General features: G+C 51.5%; 1 protein-coding gene across 2 annotated transcripts; it reads right to left on the reverse strand.

Annotated features, from left to right (window-relative positions):
* Positions 1-27933, reverse strand: CDRT4 (CMT1A duplicated region transcript 4). 2 transcript variants are annotated; one of them, XM_012747877.3, is made up of 4 exons: positions 27736-27826; positions 13213-13294; positions 2092-2169; positions 1-513 (listed from the first exon to the last, which is right to left on the reverse strand). In XM_012747877.3, the coding sequence occupies exons 2-4, from the start codon at positions 13280-13282 to the stop codon at positions 62-64; spliced, it is 600 nt and encodes a 199-aa protein (XP_012603331.1). In that variant the 5' UTR covers positions 13283-13294; positions 27736-27826; the 3' UTR covers positions 1-61. The 2 variants fall into 2 exon arrangements, with proteins under 2 accessions (XP_012603331.1, XP_012603330.2); XM_012747876.3 differs by lacking the exon at positions 13213-13294 and having other exon boundaries at positions 27736-27933.

The raw sequence follows: 27933 nt of genomic DNA on the forward strand, positions 1-27933 counted from the left end.
TCTGTGGCAAATGAAGCTTATTTGCTGTACAGTCTTGGGGGATGGCTGCAGGGACCCCTTGCTAGACATGTGAATGTTTCTCCTTGCTGGTCAGTAGCAAGCTGTACGGAAGCACCCTCATCATAGGCTTGCGGGCGAAGATGATCTTGTTATAGTTTGCAGTGGGACACTCTCTGGACTCTGTGTGCACGCGTGTGGGTTCTGGGATCATGGCGGGCCCCATGGCCGACGCAGAGTAAGCACCCCACAGCGACAGGGCGCTGTCTGACAGCGGGTCCCGGTACACGGCACCGGAGGACGCAGACGACTTTCTCCTCTTCTGCTGAAAGATGCTGGAAGGCTTGTTCTGCCTCCGGCGGTTTTCCTCGAGAGACAGTGTACATTCCAGTTCCCTCATTTTGCTTTTCTCAATGAGCCTTTTCACTGTCGGGGAGGTATAGGTGACATAGGCCGGCCAGGGGTCGTGCTTTTCTAGCAGATTCGGGGGAAGTCCAATGTTTTCTGTGAATCCCACTAGCAAAGAGAAACGAAGACCATTTAGAAGCACTCACATGCGATAATTCAATTCTTCAGAGAGAAGGAGGGTGTTGGAACCACACTTTGAAGTCTACCCCATTATGGACCCCTTGTATTCAGTGGGAATAAAATCCACTCCAAAGCAGGGGGACAGAATGGCATTCTATATATCAAGAATATCTCAAGTCAAGAACAGCAAAATGGTAAGCAGCAGGAGACTTGGAGTCAAGCAGGTGTGGTTTCAAATATTTGCAAAACCTCAAATTGTTTTACCCCTGAACTTCTACTTTTTTCACCAATAAAAATGGTTACTCTAAGGCTATTATAAGGACTAAATAAAGTAATATATTTTAAGGGCTTGGAACCGTACAGCTTAGAGCTTGGAAGCATGCTCTCTGCACCTGACTGCTCCAAATTCCTACTCTACCCACTCGTAGCTGTGAACCTTTAGCAGGCTTCCTAACCCTTCTAAACTTCAGATGCCTCATCTGTAAAATGATAATTAGAAGACCATGCTTGTAGAACTGTCTTGTGGATTAAAGATAATTCATTTAATACTTTTAGCATGGTGCGTGACACAGTAATCAGGAAAAGGTAACTATTAACCTTTCGGCTATGCTCTATTTCATTTCAAGACCTTATAAGATAGGAATTATCCCCAATTAACAGAGGATGAAACTGAGGCTGACTAGCTTGCATAACTAATAAGTGGTGGATTCCAACTCAAGCTTAATAGGCTCAAAAAAAAAAAAAAAAAAACTCTTAATCTTTTCACAGCTGCTGGCCAGACCTTTTGGGTGCTTGGGGAGAGAAGCTTTACTAGATATTCAACTCAGTTTACCAAGCAGCCTGTTCCTGATTTGCAGATACCAAATCATGGGTGGGTCAATCCTACCCTTCTTTCATTTGCAACTTCACTCTACCTAACAGAAATGCTGCAAAATGTCTCTCCTGCAGCTGCTACTTTCCTCTGTGTCCCCAGGTGGTGCAACCTTCCCCTAATTCTGTATTTCTTTGGTAATTTCAATAGGAGTTTGTGAGGGAGGGAAGTTAAAAGATTCATCCCACGATCTCCAAATTGAATTCAGTAAAAAATGCTGGAAACAGGGATAATCAAGAGAAGATGCAGATTATACAGTTATTCTCTGATGTCCAGGAGCCAGAGCTTGTCTGGGTCAGGCCTGTCAGTAAAGCATGTGCCATGGAAGGCTTCCCCCGCCCCGAAGAGTCACGTGTGCCCCTGCCTTCAAGATGTACGACAAAACCTCTCGCTAGGAAATTCCCAGCAAGGCTTCCAAACGCAGACTTGACTGATCATCCTAGTCTCCTCAAAGCAAATGCAAAATGCAAAACTATCACGGGTTAGGACATTTGCATGGATCTGGTGGAGGGGAAGCTAAAACTGCCTGGAGCAAAACTGAGGGAGGGGGAGTCTTCCATCTCCTGACCACGCTATATTCTGCGGGCACCAGCGTGACTGTCCGCGGAGCCCTGCGTTCTCCCAAAACCCGCACAATCCTCCAACTTTAACACAACCACTGCAGGAGCTTCCGTTGTTAATGCCTCCAAACCTACCTTCTTCTGTGTTCATCATCTTCTCAGCAGCCTTGTCTTTCATTTTTATAGATTTCCTGACATCAAAGGTCCACATTCCTTTTGGAAAATAATACTTGTTAGCCAGAGAGTCCTCAAAGGGACCTGAGAAGAAAGTGATTAGCAGCCACCCTGGGGTCCTAAGTCCTACAGTGTCTGCAGGAGGCTCAGAGGACTCCAGCCCCAGGGAAGAGAATACTCCTTCCAGGAGCTGGAGAGAGGCCAGGTGAGCCCCTCAAAGGCCTGCAGCACAGCCTGGCTCAATGGAGAACCCCAGACTAGGGGTTCATGCCTGTGATCCTAGCACTCTGGGAGGTCGAGGCAGGAGAATCCCTTGAGGTCAGGAGTTCAAGACCAGCCTGAGCAAGAGCGAGATCCCGTCTCTACCAAAAATGGAAAACATTAGCGAGATGTGGTCATGCTCTCCTATAGTCCCAGCTATTCGGGAGGCTGAGGCAGAAGGATCACTTGAGCCCAGGAGTTTGAGGCTGCAGTGAGCTATGATATGCCCAGGCAACAAAGCGAGACTCTGTCTCAAAGTAGAAAAAAAAAAAAAAAAAACAACACTAAAAAAAGCCCTCAGACTATCATGGCAGTCTCTAGAGGTGTTCTCCTGTCTGGTCTCTTCCCTTTAAAGCAGTGAGCACTGGGCAGGCCTGGAGGCTGAGTGGAGGTGAAGAAAGAAATGTCCCCATTTCAAAACCATGCCGTCTTCTCTACTAGAGTGCAAGTGTGGTCCCGTCACTGCAAGTGAGGCCAGTTCCCGCCTTCCAACCTGCCCTTGTCAGCCTGGAGTGAGGGAAGAAGGTGGCAGAGATGGGCAGCTGCCGGGACTCAGCTGCCGGGGCCCCAAGCCCAGGCTGACCCGGGGAAGTCTCTGTGTGGCCCTGCAGTGGGAACCCTGGAGCCGTGGTCCTCAAACCTGAGGCTGCGTCTACCTGGGGGCTTGTTAAGACCCAGATTGCTGGGCCCACCTACACAGTTGCTGACTCAGCAAACACTGTCCTAAACCAAAAAGGGAAAGGAAAAACATTGGAGATTTGTAAGGTTGTGATTAACTACACAGAGACAGGAAATGGGTCCAGGAGATCTTTGCAATTCCTCCCCAGTTCTAAGATACATGCTTTTACCCAAGAATTCATTATTTTACATGTTCAGTGGACTCGTTCCTGTGTGAAACACTCCCCTGAGATACACGGTCCCCAGGTTTTCCACCCATCTTTTCTCCTAATCAAGGAGCTATTGTGAAACTCAAGTGCGCGTGTCATTGACGGGGCAACCTTAAATTCCACAATTTTTATAAAGCAGTCACAAATTTTGGCTTTTTATTATAACACACCCAACAAAGGACCAGCATCCTGGAGATTCACTGACATTCATTTTTTTAAAAAGGCTATTTTTTGTCAAACTTATTTAGAGACAGGTCTTATGGAGCCCGTTATAGATCTTAGTGGCAATCTTCCACAGCAAGGCGTTTCTAGAATTCACAATATCATTTTTGTGAGGCAAGGGAGGAAATAATGCTCAAATAGTTGTCTAACCTAGAAAGAATTTCATGTAATAATTTTTTCTTTAATTGGAAGTGAAAGTATCTTATTTCTCCTTCTAAGACCTACCATAGGGTCTCAGAATTTAAGGTCATCCACTCCAAGTGCCCCATAACCTAGAGCATGACATTCAAGTGGCCACCCAGCCTGCATCTGTCTCCCTGCAATGGAAGGACTCTGGACTTGCCTTCCACATGTGTGGCACTGCTAGGAATTTGTACTTCTCTCCATATGTAAAACAGGACTAATTAATCATGCTAGATGGTGGAAACATGTTTTGAGCTGGCAACATTTGGGGGGTGGGATTTGGAATCATTCTTTTCAGTGCTGCCTCTAAGTTTCTAGTTAATGAAGCCTCAGGGAGGTGCAGTTCTTAGTGACTCATTTGTTTCATCACCTGTGTGCATTTGCAGAACTGGCCACCTCACTCAGAGCCTCTTGCCATGACTGATCGACCAGGACAGCAGCCCTGTGTGGCCAATGGTGGGTCTTTCTCACACCTGCTAATGCAGGGACTAGGAAATTATTTTTTTTTAAAAAAAAGGAGGGCATGTTTGAGACTGCCTCAAAACTCACGGGAGGCCTTGTTCGTTTGAAAAGAACGGGAGACAAATAGTTGACATTAAGTCTGAAGACAAGCTGTGGGCTTCTATAATTTCTCTCAATTCCAAGACAAAGGTTCCATTTTGTCTCCCTATAAATGAAATGCAAACCAGCAGTCTACAGACAGACATAGCATTGACGGGAGGGGCAGGGGGCATAACATTGAAGTGGCTTTCTTGTTTCTCCTACAGACACAAAGCCCATGTTCAATGCACTGGGCTTCCAAGGCCAGCTCCCCTCAGCCCCCACCCAATCTGTCAGCTCACCATTTCCAGAACCTAGTTTGGTAGACTGGGTTTGGCCTAGATAATTCAATTACCTGGAACCTGACACAACATTGTGCCTTTAATCGTGTTCCTTAGCTTCTTAGGACCTCAGTTATCACTTCCAGAAGGAGGATGAGAATGAATTCCTGCCCTGCCTCTCTCAGAGAGACACAGTTGTTTTAATAAAATGTCTGGAAATTAAAGTGCTTCTCAACCAGTGGCCCCCAAACTTTGCTGCACGTTGGAATTACTGGAGATCTTTAAGAAATACCAATGCACGCCACCACTCCCAACGTTGTGATTTGATCAGAACAAGCACAGGCATTAATATCAAAAGCTTCCCAGGTGATAATGTGCAGCAAAGTTTGAGAACCACTTTCCTAGAATCTAAACCAAAAACACTGAAAATTTATAAGGTGTTATTATCAACTACTTAGAGACAGGAAATGGGTCCTGAAGATCTTTTCAGTCCCTTTGCAGTGCTTTCCTTCAAGAATTCCTGATTATACAGTCAGTACTGCGTCTCAGGGGCCTTTGAAAACGCTAAAAGGGCCATGGAGCATTTCCACAACCACCACCTGCCAACACAAAAACTGACTTAGAACAAATGAGCAGGAGAACCAGGGGCATAAAGCAGGGAGCTAAGGAAACTATGGCTGTGGACACGATTCTCATGCAAAGCTAATGATCTCATCCTCTGTGGCCACAAGCTGCATCCTTATCTCAGGAAACCATCTTACAAAAGGATTTCATGGGTTCCAGGCAGGACTGATGGATTAGTGCATTGGCGCAAACCAACCCCACTCAGACTCTTTGCCCTACTAATGCTGTGGAAATATTGTCATCTGTATAGTCATGATGGGCAGATTATTATCTTAATCTTGTGTTTCCTAAACTGTGTCCCACAGAATGCAAGACCATCTCAAGATGTTAATAGGTATCACTTAAAGAAAAAAAAAAAAAAAGCACAGCAAGGCCCACCACATACAGCCATACAGATTGTTTAACCCTGGAGTTGCCACTCACATAATCTAAATTGTTATGCAAGATTGCAGGCCTGTCCTCAGTCAAGTTTGAAAAAAAAAAAAATGCTGCGTTACACATATTCCTTTAGAACAGGATTTCTCAGAGCCTGTTATAGGTCACATTGTTCTGTAAGTCTCCAAAAGAGAGACTGAATATGCAGCAGCCTCTAATCTCATTTGACCAGGAAATCAATCATTCGTTCACGCACTCATTCATTGGGTGGGGTATCTCATAGAACTAGAAACCAATGGGACATTTGCATGGATTCTGAAACAATGTCGTTCTCCTGTCCCGTTTGGAATTGCAAGCCTCAGAGAATGTTCTGCCATGAGGACAGGGCAGACTTGCCCAGGGTATAACTGGATCTTCAGTGACTCACCTGCTCTGAAATCAGGCTCAGTGGCCCACGAAAGTGTTTACTCTGACCTATTTTCCCTCTATTCAGCCTCACTCCTCTCCTCTCTGCTCCACCCGGCAGGCTCTATGTCCGTTTGGCTCACACCTCTCGCTTTCCTCCCTAAGCCGTCCCAAAGCTCTTGCCCGGCCCCAGAGGAGGAACTGTATTTTCTCAAACAGGAACCTGATGCAAAGTCTCATCTCACCTCTGCATTTCCTCCCCTTCAACCTTCCATTTTCTCCCCCCACCCCGCCTCCTTTTTTTGTTTTTGTGTTTTCTTCCTGTCCTCTGGCTACTCCTCAGTTATTTTTGGCTAAAGAGGAAGCTGCCACTAAGGCCAGGGAGTCCTGGAAAGCTTATCTCCGAGATGGGAGAGACATGCCAGGGGAGGAGGAACTCCGGCAGGAGCCTCACATGTGGGTCTCCATCCCCAGGGGCACCAAGCACTCATCGTGCATGCGCGGACTTCCCCTGTTTCAAACTGGGGGGGCCCAGAGCACAGACGGCCGACTCCCGTGACCCCTGTTTCTGGTGGCTTCCCTGCTCCTTTACCCGGACCTGTGGGCACCTCGGAAGCTTTCGCAGAGCTCCAGCCCCCGCTCCACCTAATGGGCTGTAGGTGGGGCAGGCAAGGTAATGGTTTGATGGCCCTTGGGGACACTGCTGGGGAGCTCTGGGAGTCCAGGAGCCTTTAGGGTGGGGGGAAAGGAGAGTGGGAAGGAGCAAGTCAGTCTTTGGGGAAAGAAGAGGCATTCTCTCCCCTTCTCCCTGTTCAACACCGTGCTGGCCCCCACCTCTCCCTCCCCTAACACACATCCTCAAAGGGGAGGAGAAACAAGCCCATTACTACACTCTCTTACTACACTCTTAAAATCCAAATTCCAAAAAATTAAAAAATTATATTAAATTAAATAAAGTTTTAAATAGACAAAATTATAAATTCAGGTTGCATATGGTGGGTGGGTCACTTTGGTAGCTGTCAGTATGTTCTTACTGGGACCATGCCTCTTTCTGGGGGAGGAGCTATCTCTAACACATCTGGGGTGGGGAGGTGGGTGTCTAATCAGAATTGCCCACCTTCCAGCACAGATGTGGGCATTATTGGTTCACCACTTCTGGTGAGTAGGAGGGGTATACTGCTTCTTGATAATGTTTCTGTACTCTACATATTTTCTGTAAGTATTATCTGTGCACTTTGAGGGTGCTTTATTTTCCAACACTGAAAACAGAGTTCAAGTATCTGTGGCCATGCAACATCTATTCGTTCATTCATTCATGCACGCATGCATGCACTTAAAAATCCATCTGGAGCTCCAAACACCACACTTCCAAGAGGGGCAGGTTTTACACTCACCCAGAATCTACCATGGACTCTCTGCACACACCTCTCGCTTTGGGGGTCTACCCTTCTCAATGTCAAGGGGCCATTGAGGGAAACACAGGTTTCCCACGCTGACACTAGATCAAGCAAGACTAACCCACGCCATCGGCATCATCAGAAACAGCAGCAGAGAGCTCGCTGTCTGTAGGCCAAAGCATGTTCCTTCCAGCAGCCACCCTGCAGACACGTACAGAGCACATCCGGCACCAGGCACTGAGCCGCGGTTCAAGGAGCTCACAGCCGCGAGGAAGGCAGACTATCAGCTTCCTAATTCAGCCTGCGCAGGGAGAGGTGTCAAGAAACAGGTTCTTCAGAGAAAGTGGTTGTGCTGCGCATCCAAGGGCAGAGGAAAGGACAGGCAGTGGGCAAGATTAATGCCGACCTCGGCGGTTCCAAATCCTGAGTGAGGTGCTTCTCTGCTCAGGAGCCGAGTTCTGCGTTCAGCATGCAGATAACCCAGGCTGTTTACAGTGTGTTTTCTGCGTATGAACTGTAAGGTTGAATTGGCTGAATAAACACTTGACAAATTCACTGCAGGAAGAAGCATTAGGTGCTGTTTACCTATTAGGTACAACTATAAATCTGAATTTTATAGGTATCCAAAGGGTATTCAATCATAAATGTTAAGTTCCCACCTTAAGATGAACTTTGAAGACCCATTAGGCACAAAACACATGTGGCCGTATTATCTGTGCACAATCAGAGGAGAGCTTTTCAGCCTTTTCTCTCTGTGGACGTTTTTGGGGTAGACTTGCACATTGAAAGATAGACAAATAGGAAAGATATGGAGAAACAGGCAGCAAGAAGTAGCCCTACAGCCATACTCAGGAAACTAAACACGAAAGGCTTGAAGCACTTTGTGTGTAGAGACCCTCTCTCTGCCTGTAACTGGCTCTTGAGCAACGGGACCATGAAAACGTGTGGCCTCACAGTGTCTAATCAATCAGAAAAAGGAAGTCCTGCTCTGCTGGAACAATGGGGACATTGTGGACCTAGCGAACACATGGGGGAAACAGCCAGCATTTCCCAGGCTTGGGTCAATCGATGAGCCAGGCCACCCCTTTTAAAGTGCTCAAAGCACTGGGGATTCAGGCCAGTGTTTGTTTTGAAGAAGGTGACTTGCATTTGAGACTTTGCCTAGAAGAAAAGAATCAAAATAGCTGCTTTCTATATGATTCAATTATTCCATCAGCCTGTGGACAGCTTGTCATCAGCAGCATGCAGTTTCCCCAACGCATGCCAGAATGGGAGAAAATACATGTATCACACACTGCACCCAACTCTCGGCTCAAAGGCAACCCCCCCTTTTTTTATGGTAAGACTGCTTAACATGAGATCTACCGTCTTACATTTTTTAAGTACACAATACTGTGTTGTTAACTATAGACACAACGTTGTACTGCAGATCTCTAGAACTTATGCATCTGCATAACTAAAACTTTGAACCCAATCAGCAACCGCTCTCTTCCCCCTCCTCTCAGCCCTTGGCAACAACCATTCCATTCTCTGCGTCTGTGAGTTAGGTATCACATGTGAGCGGAATCATGCAGCATGTGTCCTCTGAGACTAGAGTATTTCACTGAGCATAATGAATTTGACAATTGCTCCATGGCTCAGGGACTTCATTAGGAGCCACTCTGATTTTCATCGAGCATGGCAGTGCTTAGACCGCCTCAGTCACTGTTGGAAGATGTCACACCGGTGGCCTCTTCACTAAATAGCTCACACACACTGTGCTTTTGGAGTAAATTGGTTTGCTTTCCATGGTTTTTGGTTCTCCCAGCAGTCACCTAGTGTCTTGCCAGATGAGACTTCAGTCTGCTGGGCACTTTGCACCAAGCTATTTGGAGAGGGCTGTTGGTGGCCTTTGCTGTACTCCCACAGCTTGAGCTCCAGGCATCACGCCTTGGAAGTGTGGAGAGCGCTTTTCATGGATCCCGTTGCTGTTTCCTTGCTACCATGCCATGAAGCATCCAGGCTTTCCATGACTCTTATTAAGTGTCCTAGGGTGGGGGTGCTTTTCAGGGGACTTTCACTGCCCCGTAGCTAATGTTGGCCATGGGGAGCCAAGATTCAGAGCCAAATATTGCACAAATATCGTCACACACTGCATCCAACTCTTGGGTCACAGGTGACCCCCAAAATCTAGTCCCAGGAAAGCTTCCCAATCTTGGCTCTTACCACAACTCTCCTCCTACACACACAAACACATATACACACGCACACGTGTGTGTACACATATGTACATACACATGTGTGCCCGTGTATGCATGCACACACATGTGCAAGTGTACACACCCATAGGCGATGCTCTAAACACCCCAGCACTGCCCACACTCTCACACCTTTCCTCCCGGACACCTACTGTGCCTTTGCCCTGAATTCTCTTCCCACTCCCCACTTCTAAGGAGCTGTGTCTCCTTCAAAAACACCCAGAGCCTAGCTCAACCATGCAGAGAAACCTTTCCTAACCCTTCCAGGGAGGGAATCCATCCTGTACTCTCAGAAGAGGGTAAGATTGACCCTATTCTAAATAGCGTTTATCACATTATCTTGAGAAAATCGTCAGGGAACAAAAGTTGAGGGCTTTACTTGGAGCCTTGAGCAAAATGATAAAATCGCATTCAAGATCGGAAAAATTGAGGATAAGAAGTTGAAATTTGGAGACACACGCCCTCCCAAACATCGCTGAGACTTTCTACCAAGAGCACTGTGTCAGATCATCACCAGAGGACATGCCCTCTCCCCCGACCCCTGCCGACCTTTCAAGGCAGGGCTGTTTTTCTCCTGCCTGATCCACAGGTTTCTGAGCCTGCAGGCAGGCACTTGTCCTTATCCCCAATGCCATTCTCTCTACTTTCCTTCCTCCCTCCTCCCCTGGGCCATCAGGCCACCCCGCCTCCTCAGCGTGGTTGTTGCCTCTTTCGACCCCTGTCCTCTGTCCCTCGGTCCCTGACGTTAGGTCCTGGCACACAGTGGCTTCCTCTGCACCACCGCTCCTGGCATCACCAGTCCTCACCATCCTCTGAGTGACCCATGCGAACCTCCAGCCCGGCCTCCCTTGACCTGCTCACCTCCAGTCACCTTGTCCTCCTCCCAGCCTCCACCCCCGCCCAGTCTGACCACCACCTCTCCCCTCCAGCTCGCTCCACAAGCGGCTCCCACCCAGTGAGGCCCTCACTCCACCCCCAGTCTCCCCTTGGCGCCCTCACTCCTGCTTTTCCTGCTTACACTCCTGGCTCCTCGCCAAGCTCCCTTGCAAACAACCTTAACCCCTCACTGCTCTCCTGTGTCCAGCAAACACGTATTGGCATCACGAAGCCCCCAAACCAGTTAAATCCAACTTTGGGGCTCCTTGGGGTGCCTCCCCCTCAGCAGCTAAACGTGGGGGGAAACACGGCTGCGCTGCTTGTCTCACGGGAAAGGACAAGGGCTAACGTTTCTTTGCCATGGACTACGGGTGGGGCACATTCTAAGCGCTTTTCTTCTGGCAACCAATTCAATCCTCACAAAGAATTGTGCTGTAGGCACCATGTTATTATCCCCATTTCACAGGCAAGGAAAGTAGAGCCTGTAAGGGGCAGTAAGAGCCCGTCCAAGGTCACACAAGGATTGAGTGGCAAAACCAGGGTTTGCCCTCGGGCAGTCTAGCTTCGGAACCCTTCTCTCCTAACACCACCCCGCCCTTCCCTTTCTCCCCTCACGGCTATTCCAAACCTCCTCTTCACCTCCTCCCCCTCCGCTCTCAGAGGATGCCCTTGCCTCACCGTCCCTTGAGAAAAATCCAAGAATTCATCGAGAATTCCTCACCTTCTGCTTCACCCCGCGCGCTCCCGGCACGCTGCCTGCCCTCCCACCACGGCCACCGCACGTCCTTGTCCCTCAGAAGAACACCTTGCACCCGGGCCCTCCCCCACCCTCTCGGTCTCTGTTGAGGATCTCCGAGCCCCCTTCTCTTTTTCATCTCCACATGTTCCCAAGGTGACATCGACCAGTTCTGTGGCTTTACATCCCATCCATCTGCCAAGTTTTCACTCCAGCTGACCCCGTCCCCAAAGCCCAGACTTCCACAGCTGACTGCCATCTGGACGCCTGCGTTTGTGTGCCTGATAAGCTCCCACATTTTCATGGCTCAAATAAGCTCTTGACCTTACTCCCTAAATGCTCCTCTCTGGTCTCTTCCATCCCAGGAAGAGGCACCGTCAGCCATCAAATTGCCCCACTCAAACATCTGAGGTGGCTTTGGTTCCTCTAGCTTCTTTGCTCAGTACCTCCTGCCCCTCCTCCCCCAACCCCGCCCTGATGTCACTTCTCTGCATCTCCAGCTACAGAACACCAGCAACTGCTGACCGGTCTGCTGAACACCTGCTACTGCCTCCCTGCTCCCACCCTTGTCCCCCAAATCTCCTCCTCCACAGGGGACCCAGAGTGAAGATTTTTAAACATAAATTTGATTAAATCATCCTCTTGCCTAACACTCCAACGGCTCCCCATTGCTTTTAGGATACGATGTAAATTCTAAATTCCTTCCCTTGGTCGGCAAATCCCTCCTAGATCTGGTCCCAGCCCTAGCCAGAGGGGCTCAACTCACCACCCACGCGCCCGGCCACACCAGCCCTCCTTGTCTTTAAAAGCGCCAAGCTTATTCCTGTCTTAGGGTCCTTCCCCGGCAACTTCCTCTGTCTGGGACACACATGTCCCTGATCCTTGTTCCTTCTGAGAAGTCAGGACTCAGCCTCAATGTCAACTCCTCAGTGAGATTTCCCAGGCTGCCTATGGTTGCCACCTATCACGCCTCCTATTTCCATTCTCTGCACAACACTGTCCCTGCCTGACATTTCTGACCATGTACTCATTTATTTTCTCTTAACCAACTAGAAGGTAAGCCGTATGAGAGCGCGGATCTCATCCGTCACATCCACTGCTGTGCCTAGGCATTCGGATCAAATTGATTGGCTAAATGGATGTTCCTGCCATTGCCGCACAAACTTCCCCTGGAGTCTCCGGAGATCACTGGAAACCCGAACACCCCGCAGCTACGCACTCGCACGGTGTGGGACACAGTGGAAACCGCAGCTAGATGACGTGGCATCAGCCACAACTAGGGCAGAGCGAATGGCAAAAGGGGGACATGATCCTAAAAAACATGACAAACAGAGGCTGCTAATGGAAAGGCCGGGTTCAAATCCCAGCACTGCTCTTAGCTGCTTTTCAGTGGGCGCATCACTTGCCTTCTGTCTCTGAGCCCTAAGTTTCCCCATCTGCCAAACGGAGTGACACTCGTCCCTGGGAGGCTGACTGTGCAGACTGACGGGGCCGTCACAGGTGCCCAGCAAGGAGCTGCAGTTAAGCATGTGGCCACCCACGATGGCCCAGCACGAGGGGAAATGAAACCCTGTCTACTGTGAAAAAGCTCGTGGGGCCTAAATGTACCAAATCCCAACTCAAGCTCTGCTCCACTTTCCCTTCAAACCTCCATTTGCACTCTCACCTGGCCCAGGGTGCGCCCCGCCCCCTCCACTGCCACCAAACACGCCAGGTGTCATCACCGCCAAACGTAGCACCCGGGGTGTCTCCCGTAAGGTGTAGTGGAGGTAACCGCCTTTTCACATGCGTGTGTTTTCTTCCCTCAAAATGATGATGAGTTCAAACTCACGGCCTCGTCTGCTTCCGGGACATGGGGCCGGCCCAGCCCTCCTCTCTGCGCCGGCGTCTCCCAGCATGCCGCCCACCAGGGCGCCGACCCACCGTGCGCTACTCGGCTGCGCGTGTGTCTCTCCTTAAATCGTGTTTTTAGGGCTCAGAAGTGAGATCTTTAAATTCTCAGCTCTCAGCCTGCTGTGAGGACCGACTCTGGTCAAAACCAAGGCCACACTTGCTTACCTGGTTCTGGTATTTTCTCATCCTTGCTTCTCTCAGCTGGAAGCTCCTTCAAGTCCCTGAGGCAGCTCATTTTACTAGGTTTCTGAGAAACATAGAATGAGGAAGGTTGACTGGCAAAAACATAATATGATGTGACTAAGAGGAATGGTTTGGGAGAGAATAGACAGTTGAATATATTGAAAAAAAACTGTTGCCCACGATTAAAAGGTGAAAATAGCAATTTTTCATTCCCTGGAGGTCAAGAAAGAGATCTCTTGAAGTTGGGGAAGAAACCATTAGTTATGAGTTTCAAACAAAGCTTTCCAGGCACAAATATACACCAATAGTATACAGTGACCATCCACATAGAAAATACGTGTGGGTAACATGCCAGGGGACCCTGAAGTTCTGACAGAGGAAGTTTCTGTTGAACCAGAAATTCAATTAAACAACAAGGGCTTTAGTGTGTCATCTTGGCATGGTGGAGGGACAGCGGAGGGAGGGAGGAGGGAGGGAGGAGGGAGGGCGGAGGGAGGGAGGAGGGAGGGAGGAGGGAGGGAGGAGGGACAGCGGAGGGACGCATCAGATTCTTTTACAACCCGGGAACGGGCGTGCGTGGAGCGTGCTGTGGGGACGTGCCCCCCCAGTGAAGGTCTGGCCTTTGAAACCCACCCTGGGACCGCATTGCAGGAAACCACCTCTCTCCTAGGTGTGTTTCTGCGACATTACTGTGTATGGATCTCAACATCTGAAGAGAAAATTCACCAAAGTTCCCAATATGGTAAAACTCCATTAAACAATTGTTTTGAAGGAAAGTGTAGCACAGAATTAACAGCACGCGTTCAGGACAGGTCAGTGGCTTAGTTGTGTGGCCAGGAACAAGACATTTAAACTGCAGAAGCCTCGGGCTTCTCATCTGCACGGTAGAGGCAGTGAGAGAAACTACCCTTGGATTGTCTTGAGGATGGGATGAGGTAATTCGCATAAAGCACTGAGCACGGGGCACGGAGTAAGAGCCTGTTGCTTAGACGGTGTCATCATCATCAAAATGCAGGGCGGCGAGATGTCTGCCACTGTGCCAAAATGACGCAGTCCAGCGTTCAGGCTGGAGAAATTAGCAACAAAATGCATCTCACCAACAGTGAGTCGCTGCACTGATGATCGGGCAGGAGACCGCTCAACAGGAGATCCGAAGATGCGCTCGGGGCCTTCACCCGACCGCTGCCGCACTGCGGTCCCCAAGCTCACCCAGCCTGCCCCCACGCTGCTTTCCAGTCCCAGAATCCTGCTTGTGCCATCTGCTCCCTGAAGGGTGCTCTCTGGAGCCCATCCTTGAGCCCTACAGGCCCGTGTCGTCTGTGTCCACTCGCAGCCACATAAGTGCACACGTGCACACAGCCCTGAGCAGGACGTCCATATAGTCCCTGACATGAGAAAGAGACTACAAGCCACACACACACACACACACACACACATGCATGAATGCATGTACACACATGCATGTGCGCGCACACACACACCTGTGTAACGCTCCAAAGTCCCCAGACATGTCTGATTCCAGCTTTGACATCCCTTTTCCCAGCTGAGCTCTATTTCTCTTCTCAGACCGCTGCAGCCCTGGTCTAGAATGACTTACGCAGCAAAACTGGGCCAAGAAGTCTCGCCAGATTCCTAGTGGAAATAATCGGAGCTTTGGGTATGCAAACAATGTTGCAGGGGACGCAGTGTGGGACACAGCAGTTGGGAGTCAGGAAAACTCGTTTTGAAGTCCAGCTTCACCTTTTTATGTGTGATCTTGAGCGAGTTCCTCAATCTTTCCGAACCTCGGCTTCCTCGTATCCAAGGTGGGAAACACCCTGCCCCGCGGGATGTTATGATGACCCAGTGAACATAGGTGGACGCATTTCATGATCCATAGAGAGCGTCGTAACTGTCGGCTCTCACGGGCAGGACCAAGAGCCCTCAACTGTCTGCGTAGACTCTATTCTCTGGTTTATTCCCGGGGCTCATTTGGGGAACAAGAAAGCTAAACAACACTGGCATCTGGGGCGGAGACGAGGTAAACTCCAGAGGGAGCAGAAGGGCCGTGTTATTCAGGGGTGACGAAGACCACCGAGGGGGGCTAGGGCGGGCGCTGTCTTGGGCGGATACTTTCCTCAGAGTGGAGGTGGGATGGGATGGGAGAGTGAGGTTAAGTGTAACTAGTGTAGAAACTCAGAATTATTTGCTCCTGAAAAGTCTCTGGAACGCTATGCCAGCCAAGTTATCCAGCTCCCAGGAGGAGAGTGTGAACAAGGAAGCCATTTCCCTCAGCCCCTCACCACCCACGCGCATCAGAACTGCGCGGGTGACGGGGCCCACGAGGCAGGCTGTGGGTGGCTCCCGGTGACCTCCCTCCTGGTATTCACATCCTCATGAAGCTCCTGCCCTGAATATAAGCCACCTCTGGTGACACCATTCCAACCAGCAGACTATGGCCAGAGTAAGGGGATGTCACTTCTGAGACAGAGTCACAAAAATGTTGGCGTCCATCTTGAGATCTCTCTCTCTCTCTCTCTCTCCCTCCCTCCCTCTCTCTCTCTCTCTCTCTCTCTCTCTCTCTCGTTCATTGTGAGGGAAGCCAGCTGCCCTAGGAGAGGCCTATGTGACAAGCAACAGCCAATAGGCAGCAAGGACCTGAGACCCGTAGTTCAGCAGCCTATGAGGAGCTTAGTCTTGCCAATAACCATGGCAGTGAACTTGGAAGAGGATCCTCCTCTCTTTGAGCCTTCTGACAAGACCACAGCCCCGGCCCAAACCAGGACCACAACCTCTCGGAGAGACCCTGAGACAGGCACGTGGTTCGGGCGCACCCCAACTCCTGGCCCACAGAAACTGTGAGATAGCAAATGTTTGTTGTAAGCAACTAAGTTTGGGGTATTTCGTTACACAGCAAGAGGCAACCAACACAAGGCCCCTGCCACACACTCCAAGGAAAAATCCCACCACGAGATTGAGATAGAGAGAGGCCTCCTGCTCCGCAGTGAGAGAATTGTGTCACTGCATAATTCCTCCTTCCCACGCACTCCCCTGTCTGGGGACAACACAATTTCTACTGCAAGAAGAGAACTTAGGTAAATAAAGAATTTAGGCCTGTAGCATATTACAGAAACGAAGCTGCCCTTCTAACAAGGCGGATTTGACAAGGCCATCTTGACACAGAAGACGTGCCCAGGGGGTCTCGGGGTTGGGGTTGCGGTGGGGAGGGGTAAGGTGTGAGGGGGGGCCCGGAGATGGCGCTGGGTGCTCGCTCAAGTAGTTATGGGAAGCTGAAATTGTAGTGGTTTCTTCTGAAGGCCAAGTAAAAATGTTCTTGGCATCAAAATGGCTTTGTGAAAGCAGCCGGATCAAAATGTCAGGTCCTGTCGTGGGACTGTTTCACCCAACCCCACACAGACGCTGCAATCCCCAGGCCCAGGAGCCAGGGAGACTGCCACGAGTCCTCCTTTCTTGCCTGTGCATGCATGTGTGTGCGCATGCACACGCACTCACTCTCTTACACACACACGCACATGCACTCACTCTCTTACACACACACGCACACGCACTCACTCTCTTACACATGCACACGCACTCACACACTCTCACACATACACATAGACATACGCACTCACACACTCTCACACATACACATAGACATACACACGCACTCACACACACTCTCTTACACATACACACACATGCACACACACACACTCTCACACATACATACACACGCACTCACACACTCTCACACATACACATACACTCTTACACATATGCATACACACATACACTCTTACACATACACACATGCATTCACACACACATACACACACTGACACACACGCACACACCCATAACCACAAAGGGGTCAGGGACCCACAGCACAGGGTCTAGCTGGGAGTGCGGTTCAAGGCCACCACGTGCCCCATGCCCAACGTGGATTCAGGCTGTTCTGGTTAAGAGGCTGGCAGCCACCTGCCCAGAGGCTGGAACTTCACCAAAAACTCAGTGGAGCCCAAGTCATCCTGGAGTTGTCCCTGACTGCTCATTATCCCAGAAGAATGAAGAAACTGTAGATTGTGCAAGGTGGACCTGAAGAGCACCTTTATCTTTGAATTGACCCTCTTGGTTTCCTGAAGCACTCTGTATCTTTAACACCGTTGATTTCTAGACTCTTCACAGAGAGAGACCGTCGCGATGGCCCCATGGGGTTGTGTGGTCAGAGACACAACAGGCACAGGTCTCCACCATCGGGTCGCTCATTGCACAGTGCTGACAGATCTAACCGGCTGCGCGGGGACCGGCCCTTGCCGTGCACATTCCAGCCTCCACGCCACTCTTCCTCTCTGTGCCTCAGTTTCCTCCTGGGTGAAAGTAAAGCTTGAGGTCTGCTGTGCCCTGTCTCCCTTCCAGCTCTAACCTCCTGCGAGTCTGCAACCTCCTGGCACGGCAGTGCCCGAGAACTGGAATGCACCGCGGTTCCCTAACATCCCACTAAATGAGTTCCTTATGAGCCCAACTTCTGGGTTTGTACTCACCAAGAAAACATCGCAAGCCCTGACCTTCGAAACTCGACTTGTTCTCAGTCCCAGATGCGTTTCAGAAGAGAAAAGCTAACTTTTGCCCTCTAGGGTGGGAAACGCAAAGCGCACAAGTGCAGAGCTCTGTGAAATGAGACCACAACAAGCCCCTCCCGGGCGTGGAGCCCATGGCGCGGGCCTAAACAGTCTTTCCATCCACAGAATGGAAATTCTGGACGCAGAAGGTGCCCAGACGGACCCTGCTTGCTTTCCCTCTCGTGCCAACTGCCGTAAACCTGTTTCTGCCCCGTTGCAGCGTGGAGCCAGAAATCTGGAAGAATTTAACACCCAGTCGATGCAGACACAGGAAAACATTGTTCAAAGTAAACACTGGAATCCTCCCTCATCACCCAGGAATGTGGAGCCAGCAGGGTCTGAGCTCAGCAGCTTCTCAGAAAAGCCCCCGCTAAGCTGCTCTGCGCGGCCAGACGGGGAGCCGGGCGGGGCTCCACACACAAAACGCTGCTCTCTGGCCAAGACAGGGACGAGGCCGAGGTCAGTGCGCCGGGCAGGCACCTCCCTCCCTCGGGAGCGGCCGGCCGTGCGCAGAGCCCTGCGCCCCACAGCACCGGCCCGGCCCGCCCAGAGCCCGGCGTCCTCGAACCACACCCAGCCGGAGGGAAGCAGAGCGCCCGCGAGAAACAGAGGGCTCGCGATGCTGTGGGCATTTCCATGTCCCCTGCCTCCCAGCAGGCTGTGAAAGAGTCACTTTTCCTGGAGGAAGAAAGACAGCTCTGTGCGCGGGGCCAGGGAGCAGTCCCTCGAACCGCGCCGACATCCATTCCCCTTCAACGGGGACTTCACTAATCCCTCTCTCACAAGCATGTGCCGGGCCCACCGCCCGTTCCTCCTCGGGCTCAGGAGAGTGGAGAGCAAGGACTTGCTTAGCCAGGGTGCTATGACGGATCCCAGAACGACGTCGCCCCTTCAGCCATCTGTGCCCACGCATCCCTCTGCCTAAAATTCCGCCCAAATTCCACTCAGGAAGATGAGGCCTGCGCGTCACAGCACTGGGGGATCCCGGAGTTAGGAACGGCTCGGGAGATGCAGAAAGCGGCCCTGGCCACAGAAGCCGTGAGCAGCGCTTCCTCCCCAGCGGTGGGCTGCCGGACGTCCGGGAGCAGCAGCAGCAAATCACGTCATTGTGAAGTGGCCGAAGAAACAAACCACTAAGTGTCCAGCGTGACAGCCTGTGTCTTCCTGGCCCTCCCCCCGCCTCGCCTGACAGGCACGACACTCACCCCACCCCTGAGCCCTGAGGGAGCCACCAGACGCTTATTTAATCTGCTCATTCAGTTCAAATTACTGAGGACCACCCCTGGGCCCGGTGAGCAAGAGGGATGCCGCCCCCGCTCTCCAGGCACGCGTATAATCCCCACAGAGTGTCAAGGGTGGTCCTGGGACCACCAGGAGTTCGTTGGCAATGCAGTTTCCGGGGTCCCACCCTGGCCCACTGAACCGGAAACTCTGGAGGGGGGCCCAGAAATCTGCATTTTTGTAAGACTTCCAGGGATTTCACTGGCCACGAAGGCTCGAGAACCACGGATGAAGCGTGTCACCGCCTTACCTGAGAACAGAGAAAGCTGAAAGGGTAACGGCTTGCTGAGCGAGCTCACAGCAACGGCCTGGGTGCTGACACGCTCCTGGGCTCAGAGCAGCCAGGCCGAAACTGGTGCCGTTGGCGGTTTTTGATGCTAGTTTCAGAAACTCTTTTTCCACCTCAATTTGGTCACACTTTCGTGGTGATATCTAAAATTTTATCTTGAAGAAGAGGCAGGAAGCTTCCTCCACTCACGAGCAACGAAGCGGACGGGGTTTCTCCGGACCTGCAGCAGCCACCCGACGGCGGCTTTGCCGTCTCTCCCGAAGGCCGCCGTGAGAAAGCTGTTTCCGCCGTGGTCTTCCGGGCTCTCGTCCACACAGACACCCTGTGTAGCTCCAAGGCGAGTATCCAGCTGCCCTTTTCCAACTGAGTTCATTTCTAGAGAGGAGTGCTAACCAGTGACGTGGAATTACACGCATCCATTCAGCAAATGCCTTCCATGTTGCCAAACCGCATGATCGCCTTCATATTTGGTGCTTATCTCGTCTGACCTATTGGGCAGTGGACCCACAGGCCCCTGCAGCTCTTCCCAGGCCCCCTTCGCCTCCCCATGGGCCACTCCCCCAGGGCAAGCTCATCGCGGTGCCCCGACTCCTCCCAAATGTGTGTCTCTGGCCGCGGCGCTTCCTGAACTCCAGGCTCACATACCTGACCCTCTGCCAACACCTCTCTGATGTTCTGTGGGCTCCTCAGACCCAGCCTGTTCAAACTGAGCTCTTGACACCCTGGTCCCCCATCTCCAAACCTGCTCCCTGCTGGTCCTTCCCCATGTCATTAAACTGCACCCCTCACCAACCTGTTGCAAAAAAATGAGGGGTCTTCTTTTCCTCTTCCCTCATCCTCCAAATCCAATTTCTAGGCAAGTCTTGTCAACTCAACCAGGGAATGTCCTGAATCCTTTTACCCTCTCTTCATTCTACATCCATGGCAGCTGCTACTGCTGCTGCCCACAGCATGACTCACGCCGTGGGCGCCCACGTCGCACGTGGACTGACTCAGTGGGCCTCCCCAGCGAGCCTGTGCGTTAAGTGCTACGCTTTCCCCTCTCACAGAGGGTAAAATCGCAGCACAGAAAGGCTCAGCGACTTGCTCGAAGCCGCGCGTCTGTTATGGGGGACGTGGGATTTGGACGTGGGCAGCTGGCCCAGGATCCACGCGATCAGACCACGCTCCAGTGCGGCCTCCACGCCCACCTGGGTGCTCCAGACTCCACCCGCGGCCTCCAGACTCACCTCCCTGCTTCCACTCTTGCCCCCATACGATTTGTCTTATCTACACAGCAGCTGCGGTTGTCATTCTAAAGCGTGCACCTGTGTGCACGCCACTCCTCAACCTCAGCCCCCTCCCTGGGAGGAAATTCAAACTCCCGCCTCCACCCACTCTGCACTCGCTCGCTCACACCCTCTCTCCCTTCCCTTCCCCTCCGGCGACAGCGCCCTCCTCTCTGTCCCCGAACTCACCACACTTCAGCTGTTCCCTCCACCTGGAACGCCTTCTACACACTTTCACATAGCTGGCTCTTGGTCCTTTACATACTATTAGCGCAATGTTACTGCTCAGAAAGGCTTTTCCCAACTTCCTGCTCCAACGAGCCCCACGATCTGTCTCTATCACAACACCTTATTTTATTTTTATGACGGCACTTGTCACTATCTGAGATTATCCCACATTTGCTTGCTCACCATTTATTCTCTGCGTGCCCTCTTAGAAACTGAGGCCACGTGCTCGCCTCCTCCCGCACATCTGTCTCAGGGCCCACAGCGTGCGAGGGGCACCGCCCTGTGCCAGGCGCTGGGGTAGAAAGGTGAACACGGCAGAAGCCCTGCCCCAGAGGGTGTCGCCGTCTGCAGTTCCGCGACATCAAGAGGATGTCGTAGAGGAGTGATTTCCCACTAGCCTGGGAACGTGGAGGAGACGTCCTGAGATAGACGGTTTGGGTTTATTTTATTTCAATAATTATTCTGCACCAGACCTGCCAGTTACAGAGACGGAGGAGACAAGTGGTCTACTCCCCTCAGTACCAAAATCACCCGAGCGCCGATGAGAGCACACATTGCTGGGTCTCGCCCCCAGAGCCTGCGATTCAGCAGAGCTGGGGTGGGGCCCAGGGATTGGCGGCTCTAACAACTGCCTGGGTGCAGGCCAGTGTTGCTGGTCTGCTAGGGACCACACTTTGAGAACCACCAGGTCAGACCGTGTCCTTGCCCGGATCACCATGGCTATGGCTCGGTGGCACATGTGTGCCACTTGCTCTGGCAGAAATATGGAATGATGGTACGAGAAGAAGACACCCAGGTCACCTAAGAAGAAGAAAGAACCAGGGGCTTCTTGGAGGAACTGGAAGCTGAGTTTATTTTTGAATAATGAATAGGCTTTACTGAGACAAAGAAGGGAAGAAAAACAGGAAAAACTTGGTGAAAAGGAAAAAGCATATGACTTTAAAAATTAAAATATATTTCAATATTGCTGAAGCATAAAGTGTAAAACAAAGACTAGCTGAAGGTGAGACTGAAGCGAGCAGCAGATCTGAGTCCTTTAAAAGATGAGCAGCAGGAGGCCAGGCTACGTAAGAGCAGGCCACCACGGCACACTCAGGGGACTTCGGAAATGACGGCCAACACGGAGGGTGCACGGGGCTGGGGAACAGGGTTGCAGCAAGAAACGAGACTGTAAAATGGAAATCAAACCATGAAGGGTCCCACCCTGGGGCTTTGTGCCTCCTGTTGTCCGCCTAGGACCTTCACACTAGTGTTCCAGGCAGACGAAAGGGTCTATCTTTACCGTGCAGGCACCACGGGGACTGGTGAATGATTTTAAGCAGGGAGTGGCCTTATCAGCTTTGCTTCTTAGGAGGATTCCTGTGGCAGAGACCTAAAGCTGCCCACCAACGATTTGTACTTCCTTGCTCAGTGTCAGTTAGTTACTGGGCAGAGTTGCCCAGCCAAGAACTGCCATGCCCCCCTTGTATGTAGGCAGAGCCTTGTGCCTAAGCTCGGTCTACCCCAGACCTGGCCCATAAAACCACCGATCTTTACTCTTTCTTACCCCATTCACAGGCAAAAAGCAACGGAATCCAAAGGCCCAAGAGACTGCAGAGACACAGGGCGGAAGGATCCCTGATCACAGAACACCCAGCTTTGAGATGTCCTGTCTTTTCTGCCAAACCAGTGTATACCTTCCACCTATTGATTTATGCTTTTACCTGCAATTCCTGTCTCCCTGAAATGCATAAACCAACTGTATCCCAGCCACCTTGCATTTTCTCAGGGCCTCTTGGGCCCGCATCCCCAGGGCACGGATACTCGTATTGGCTCAGAACAAACATCTTTACATGATGTTACAGAGTTTGGTTTTTTCCATTAACAAAACAAGGCCACAGTAATTAAGATAGTGTAGTATTGGCACAACGATAGATAAATAGACAAATAACATAGAATATTAATAGAAAGCCCAGAAAAGACCCACTCCTGTCTGGCACTGCAAACCCGTGAGTATAGGACAGAATTTTCAATAAACGATACTGGGTCACTTGAATATCAGCATACAAGGGTAACACACTTAGCTCCTACCCTCTCTCAATATGCAAAAATCAATTCCAAGAGGGTTGTAGTTCTAAATATTTGAAGTAAAACAATAAAGCTTCTAGACGGTAGCATAGGAAAATATCTTTATGCCCTTGGGGTAGGAAAAGATTTCTTAAAATTAAGAATTTCTGTTCATCAAAAGATACCATTAAGAAAATGAAAGGCAAACTCAGAATGGGAGATTTGTATACTTTGTATAACCAAAAAAGTTTGCATACAGAATTAAACAAAAAAGACTATAATTGGTAAGAAAATTGGTCAAGAGATTTGAATAGGCACATCACAAAACATGAGATCCAAATGGCAAAATAAATAAATGAAAAGATACTCAACTTCCAGGAAATCTGCATTAAAACCACAATGAGATACCACTATAGACCTGCAAGAATGGCTAGTTTTTTAAACTGACATTGTTTAAAATGTAGAACAATGAGAACGTCATATACTGCAGCAGGTGTGTAAATTAAAAACAGTTTGACATCATGTACTGAGAACAAACATATGCCCACCCCACCCTTTGACCGGGCAGTTCCACTGCTGGGTTCAGATAAGTATAACATGAAAATGCATCGTCAAGAATATGTATAACTGTATTATTTATGATAGCCCTGAATAAAATAACCCAAACATCCACCTAGAGTAAAGTGGAGAAATCCACAACAGTACGGTCATCTGATGGAATACTACACAGCAGTGGAAAGAATAACCCACACCTACGTGCAGCCGCGTGGACGAATCTCACAGAAAAGACGCTGAGTGGAGGAAGCCAGGCACGAAGGCGTGAAGATGACTCTATTCATATAAAATTACAAACCAGGCAGAATACGGGGTTTAGGAACACTGCGTGTGCTCCACATAAAGCAAGGGTGTGAGTTCCATAAATCCAGGAGAATAGCTCCCTCTGAGGAACAGAGACGGAGGTTACTGATGGGAGGGGTATGAGGGAGCTTCTAGAAGCTACCAGTGTCCGGTTGCTTGATATGGAGAGTTGTTATGGGTCGCCAGCTTTTGACAGATCACAAAGATGTAAGCTGTATGTCTTTGTGCACTTCGTGTATATTTCAAATTTTAAAAGAAAAATTTTGTAGGAGACAGGATGGCAGAGCAGGGGAAGGAAGTGGACAGAAATGGAACAAAAACTGCTAGGAGGAGGGAAACGAGGACTGTGTGGCAGTGCTGAGTGTCAGCGAGCGTGCGGGGCTGTCGGAGCGGGTGTGGAGTGGGCGCTTCTCTAGCGGCAGGGGGAGCCTGGGCTGAGGGTGGGCTGGAGCCTAGTGAGCGGATGGAAATCGCGGATCACGGGGCCAGGCTGGAGGACGCAAAGCCTGGAGTTGCCCCGCCAGGCAGCCCCCGCCTCGCAAAGGAAGACCCGCACACCAGCCGCTGGCCTTTAGGCTGTAATTACAGCAGCAAGTTGGCCGGGTCTCTCCAAGGCCAAAAGTAAACGTCTAAAACCAGAACAAAATCGTTCCTTCCCATGTTCCTAAAAACCTTAAGAAGTACAAAGGTAAAATAAACATTTACTTTAGAAACTGATGATGACAATTGAAAATCAAAGTAGGCCAAATATTTCCCAGGCAGCAAGCCTGACCTGCCAGGAATTCCTGGTGTCCGGTTTCAACCAGGCATGCTGCAGCTGGCCTGCCTTCTCTCCCTTCCTTGCAGACCCCCCCAAGCCGGATGCTCTGGGCTGCCCCCTCTGCACCTCCTTCCCAACACCTCTGCCAAGGGGCCTCCTGCCTGTCTGTGTGACTGCCTGTCACCCGAGACGGGCGGCTGGAGGACACAGGCACTGGGGAGCCCCAGAAGCCTGGGGAAGACACAGGGCAGGGGCCGGCCAGGAGCGGGGGGCAGTCGGGGCGAGACACACCAGCCGGCTGAACCAGCCACGGGGCCACGCAGGCGGGCAGAAGAGGAGCCTGCTCAGGTCAAGCCCGAGCCGGGGACAGGCAGAGCGCGGGACCAGGAAGCCAACAGCACACAGGAGTATGGCGTGGAGTGCAGAGCTCGGACGCTGGCGTCAGGCAGCGGTGGGTTCTGAGTTCCAGTTCTGGCATGTACCAGCTGCGTGACCCTGGGCAAGGTACCAGCCTCTCTGGCCTCGTTTTTCTCTGGTGAAGCGATGGCGAGCTTGAGGGTGGGGCTGGGGGTGGGCTAGAGATGCGGGTGGGAGGCAGTGGGTGAAGACGCCGGGCCGGGCAAGGCTTCAGGCGTGAGAGCTAGCCGTCTGTGCCCAGACAGAGCCCGAGCCTGTCAAAGGCGGAGACAGGCCCGGCCTCGGCGTGGCCCCGCACGAGCCAAACAAGTGACACGAGGAAACGGCTGCGTCACGTCGGTGAGCTTGCGTGTTCACTGCCTTCCCAAGCTTGCCTCCTCTGCGGGTCGGAGCTGATTCCTGGACGGCGGCACTAGATGCTAGGCATTAGCAGCCGAGAGCTGGGCGACAGGTCCCAGGCGGTTCCCTGCCCTTCTCTGGGCTCCTGCCCCACATTCCTGCCTCTCCAGGCAGCCTCACTTTCCAAATGTCCCTCCGCATTGCGCCCTCCCCTTCCGCTTTCAAACACTCCCACTCTCCCCTCCTCTAGAAAATTCTTCCCTTGACCCTCAAGCTTCCCTTACTTCTATTTTCTCCTTTTCTCTGCCAAAATCTCCCAGGGAATGGCCCCTGCCCGCTGCTGCTGCTCTTTCCCTCTCTCCCCAAGGCCCTGCAGCCTGGCGTCCCTGCTCTCGGCTCCACGGCCAGCAGACCGCACAGGCGGCCAGGAGCAGAGGCACAGCCATGGGGGGTGCAGGGGGCTCCAGAAGGTGCGGGAGGGCCCATGCACACACACCCCAACACACAGACTCATGCATGCTCCCCCAAACACAGAGACACACAGAAACACACACGCACATGCATACACATACAGACACACAGAGAGACAGGCTCACAGACACAATGACACAGGCACACAGAGGTGCACACAAATACACTCACAACACCGACGACACATTCACACGCACACAGACACGTGCACAAAGGCACACACAGACACATCACAAACACACAGAAACACAGACACACAGACTCACTAACCAACGCAGTGTGGCTGCCAGAGGCGCTCACTCTGATCAGAGAAGAGGAGGCAGGGCCCAGGGCCACCTGTCACGGGAGGGCATGCGCTGCTGGTATGAGGACTCCAGAGCCCTAAGGGTGGTGGCACCCAGAGGGCAGAGAGAGTGCCCTGGCATTGCTACACGCAGGGGCAGCACCAGGTCTCACGGGGCCTGAACTTTGTACGACGTGGGAGGGAGCCCTCTTAGTGCCCCGCACAAGTCCCAGGGGGAGCGCGTAGAAGACATCCCTGAGGAACCTCAGCAGGAAGCGAGGGCAGTGCCTGCGGGAGGCCTGGAGGAAGCCTGTGACCTCAAGGCCCACAAGGTCAACTGGGCAGGAGCCAGCTCCCTACCCCCAGGCCAGTCAGCAAACCGACCGGTGGCGGAGTCTAGATTTGCGCCCAAGAACTAGGACTTCCCACGATCTTCACCTGCTCCGCATCTCTGCCCCTCTCAGGCCACTCTGACGTAGCTCAAGCCAGTGCAAAGCAAGAGCTTCCGGCACGGAGGGAGCGGCCCACGGGCTCTGGCCTCCGGGAACACCGCGCTGGGGTGGGTGCCTGGGTGGGTGCCTGGGTGCTGCGCCAGCCCTCGCTAAGCTGGGGCGGGGGAGGCTCCTCATCACAGCAACAAGTCTTTTCTCGTGTCCCCACCCCAATCTGTGGCAAGCTGCCTTCATTGGCCATAAGGTTTCTTACTAACTTTTAGGATGAGCACGGTGGCTCACGCCTGTAATCCTAGCACTCTGGGAGGCTGAGGCAGGAGGATCGCTTGAGCTCAGGAGTTCAAGACCAGCCTGAGCAAGAGCGAGAGACCCCATCTCTACAAAAATAGAAAAATTAGCTGGGCATGGTGGCACATGCCTGTAGTCCCAGCCACTTGGGAGGCTGATGCAGGAGGATCGCCTGAGCCCAGGAGTTTGAGGTTGCTGTGAGCTAGGCTGACGCCACGGCACTCACTCTAGCCCAGGGAACAGAGTGAGACTCTGTCTCAAAAAAAAAAGAAAAGAAAAGCTTTCTTACTAACTTTTGGTTTCATTTACTGATGTCTTTTATTCCTTGTTCTGAATTATTTTTTAACGAAGTGACTTGAATATGAATTATCACTTTGTAAAATTTCTCTTGGTTGTGCAGCTCTTTATTACCGTCTTCACTGTAGGTTCTGTATGTTCTTAGTGATAAAAACAGTGTTTACCGATCCTAGCCTAACATTCCCTAGGTCCTACTTCTGTCAAGAGGCCACACATTAGACATCATAATCTAAGCCCCACATGTCCATTGCCTGTGGGGAAACATGAGTATATTTTGAGTGAGTTTGTCTTGTTTTCCCATTTAAGTAGAGTTGGCGGCCTGGCCACACATGGTGGAATCACCTGGCCATGCTTATAAATATACCTGAGCCCAAGCCCGCTACAGACAAAGTAAACCAGAATCCCAGGGACAAGACAGGGCGGGGGTGTTGGCATGAGTATGTTGTACAGAGCCTTGGGGGGCTGGGGGGCAACCAGGATTGGGAACCACAGAAGGGAAAGGGTGCTGGGGCTCTGGAGGTCTCTACCCAGCAGAAAGAGTGTCCTTTTGAGAGGGCGCGACCTCCTCCAAGCTGGGTGTGTGCCCTCATCCCTTCCCCCACCCCGCCTTCCAGCCCAGACTGCTACCTGAGAGGTTCCTGTAATTCCCCATCTTTCCGTGGATGTCTTGGCTGTCGCCCTGCCCAACGCTTATTTTTTTTCTCTGGCTGTCCCCTGTGCTCAGGATCCCACGGCCTCCCTGGTCCTCTCTTTGCTGCAGCCAGCCATCCTCTTGCCGCTGCCCCACGGCTCCCAGGAGCTGGGAGTCAGGGCTGGGGGGCATTG

Source organism: Microcebus murinus, chromosome 18 (genome assembly GCF_040939455.1).
Source record: "Microcebus murinus isolate Inina chromosome 18, M.murinus_Inina_mat1.0, whole genome shotgun sequence".
NCBI lineage: Eukaryota > Metazoa > Chordata > Mammalia > Primates > Cheirogaleidae > Microcebus > Microcebus murinus.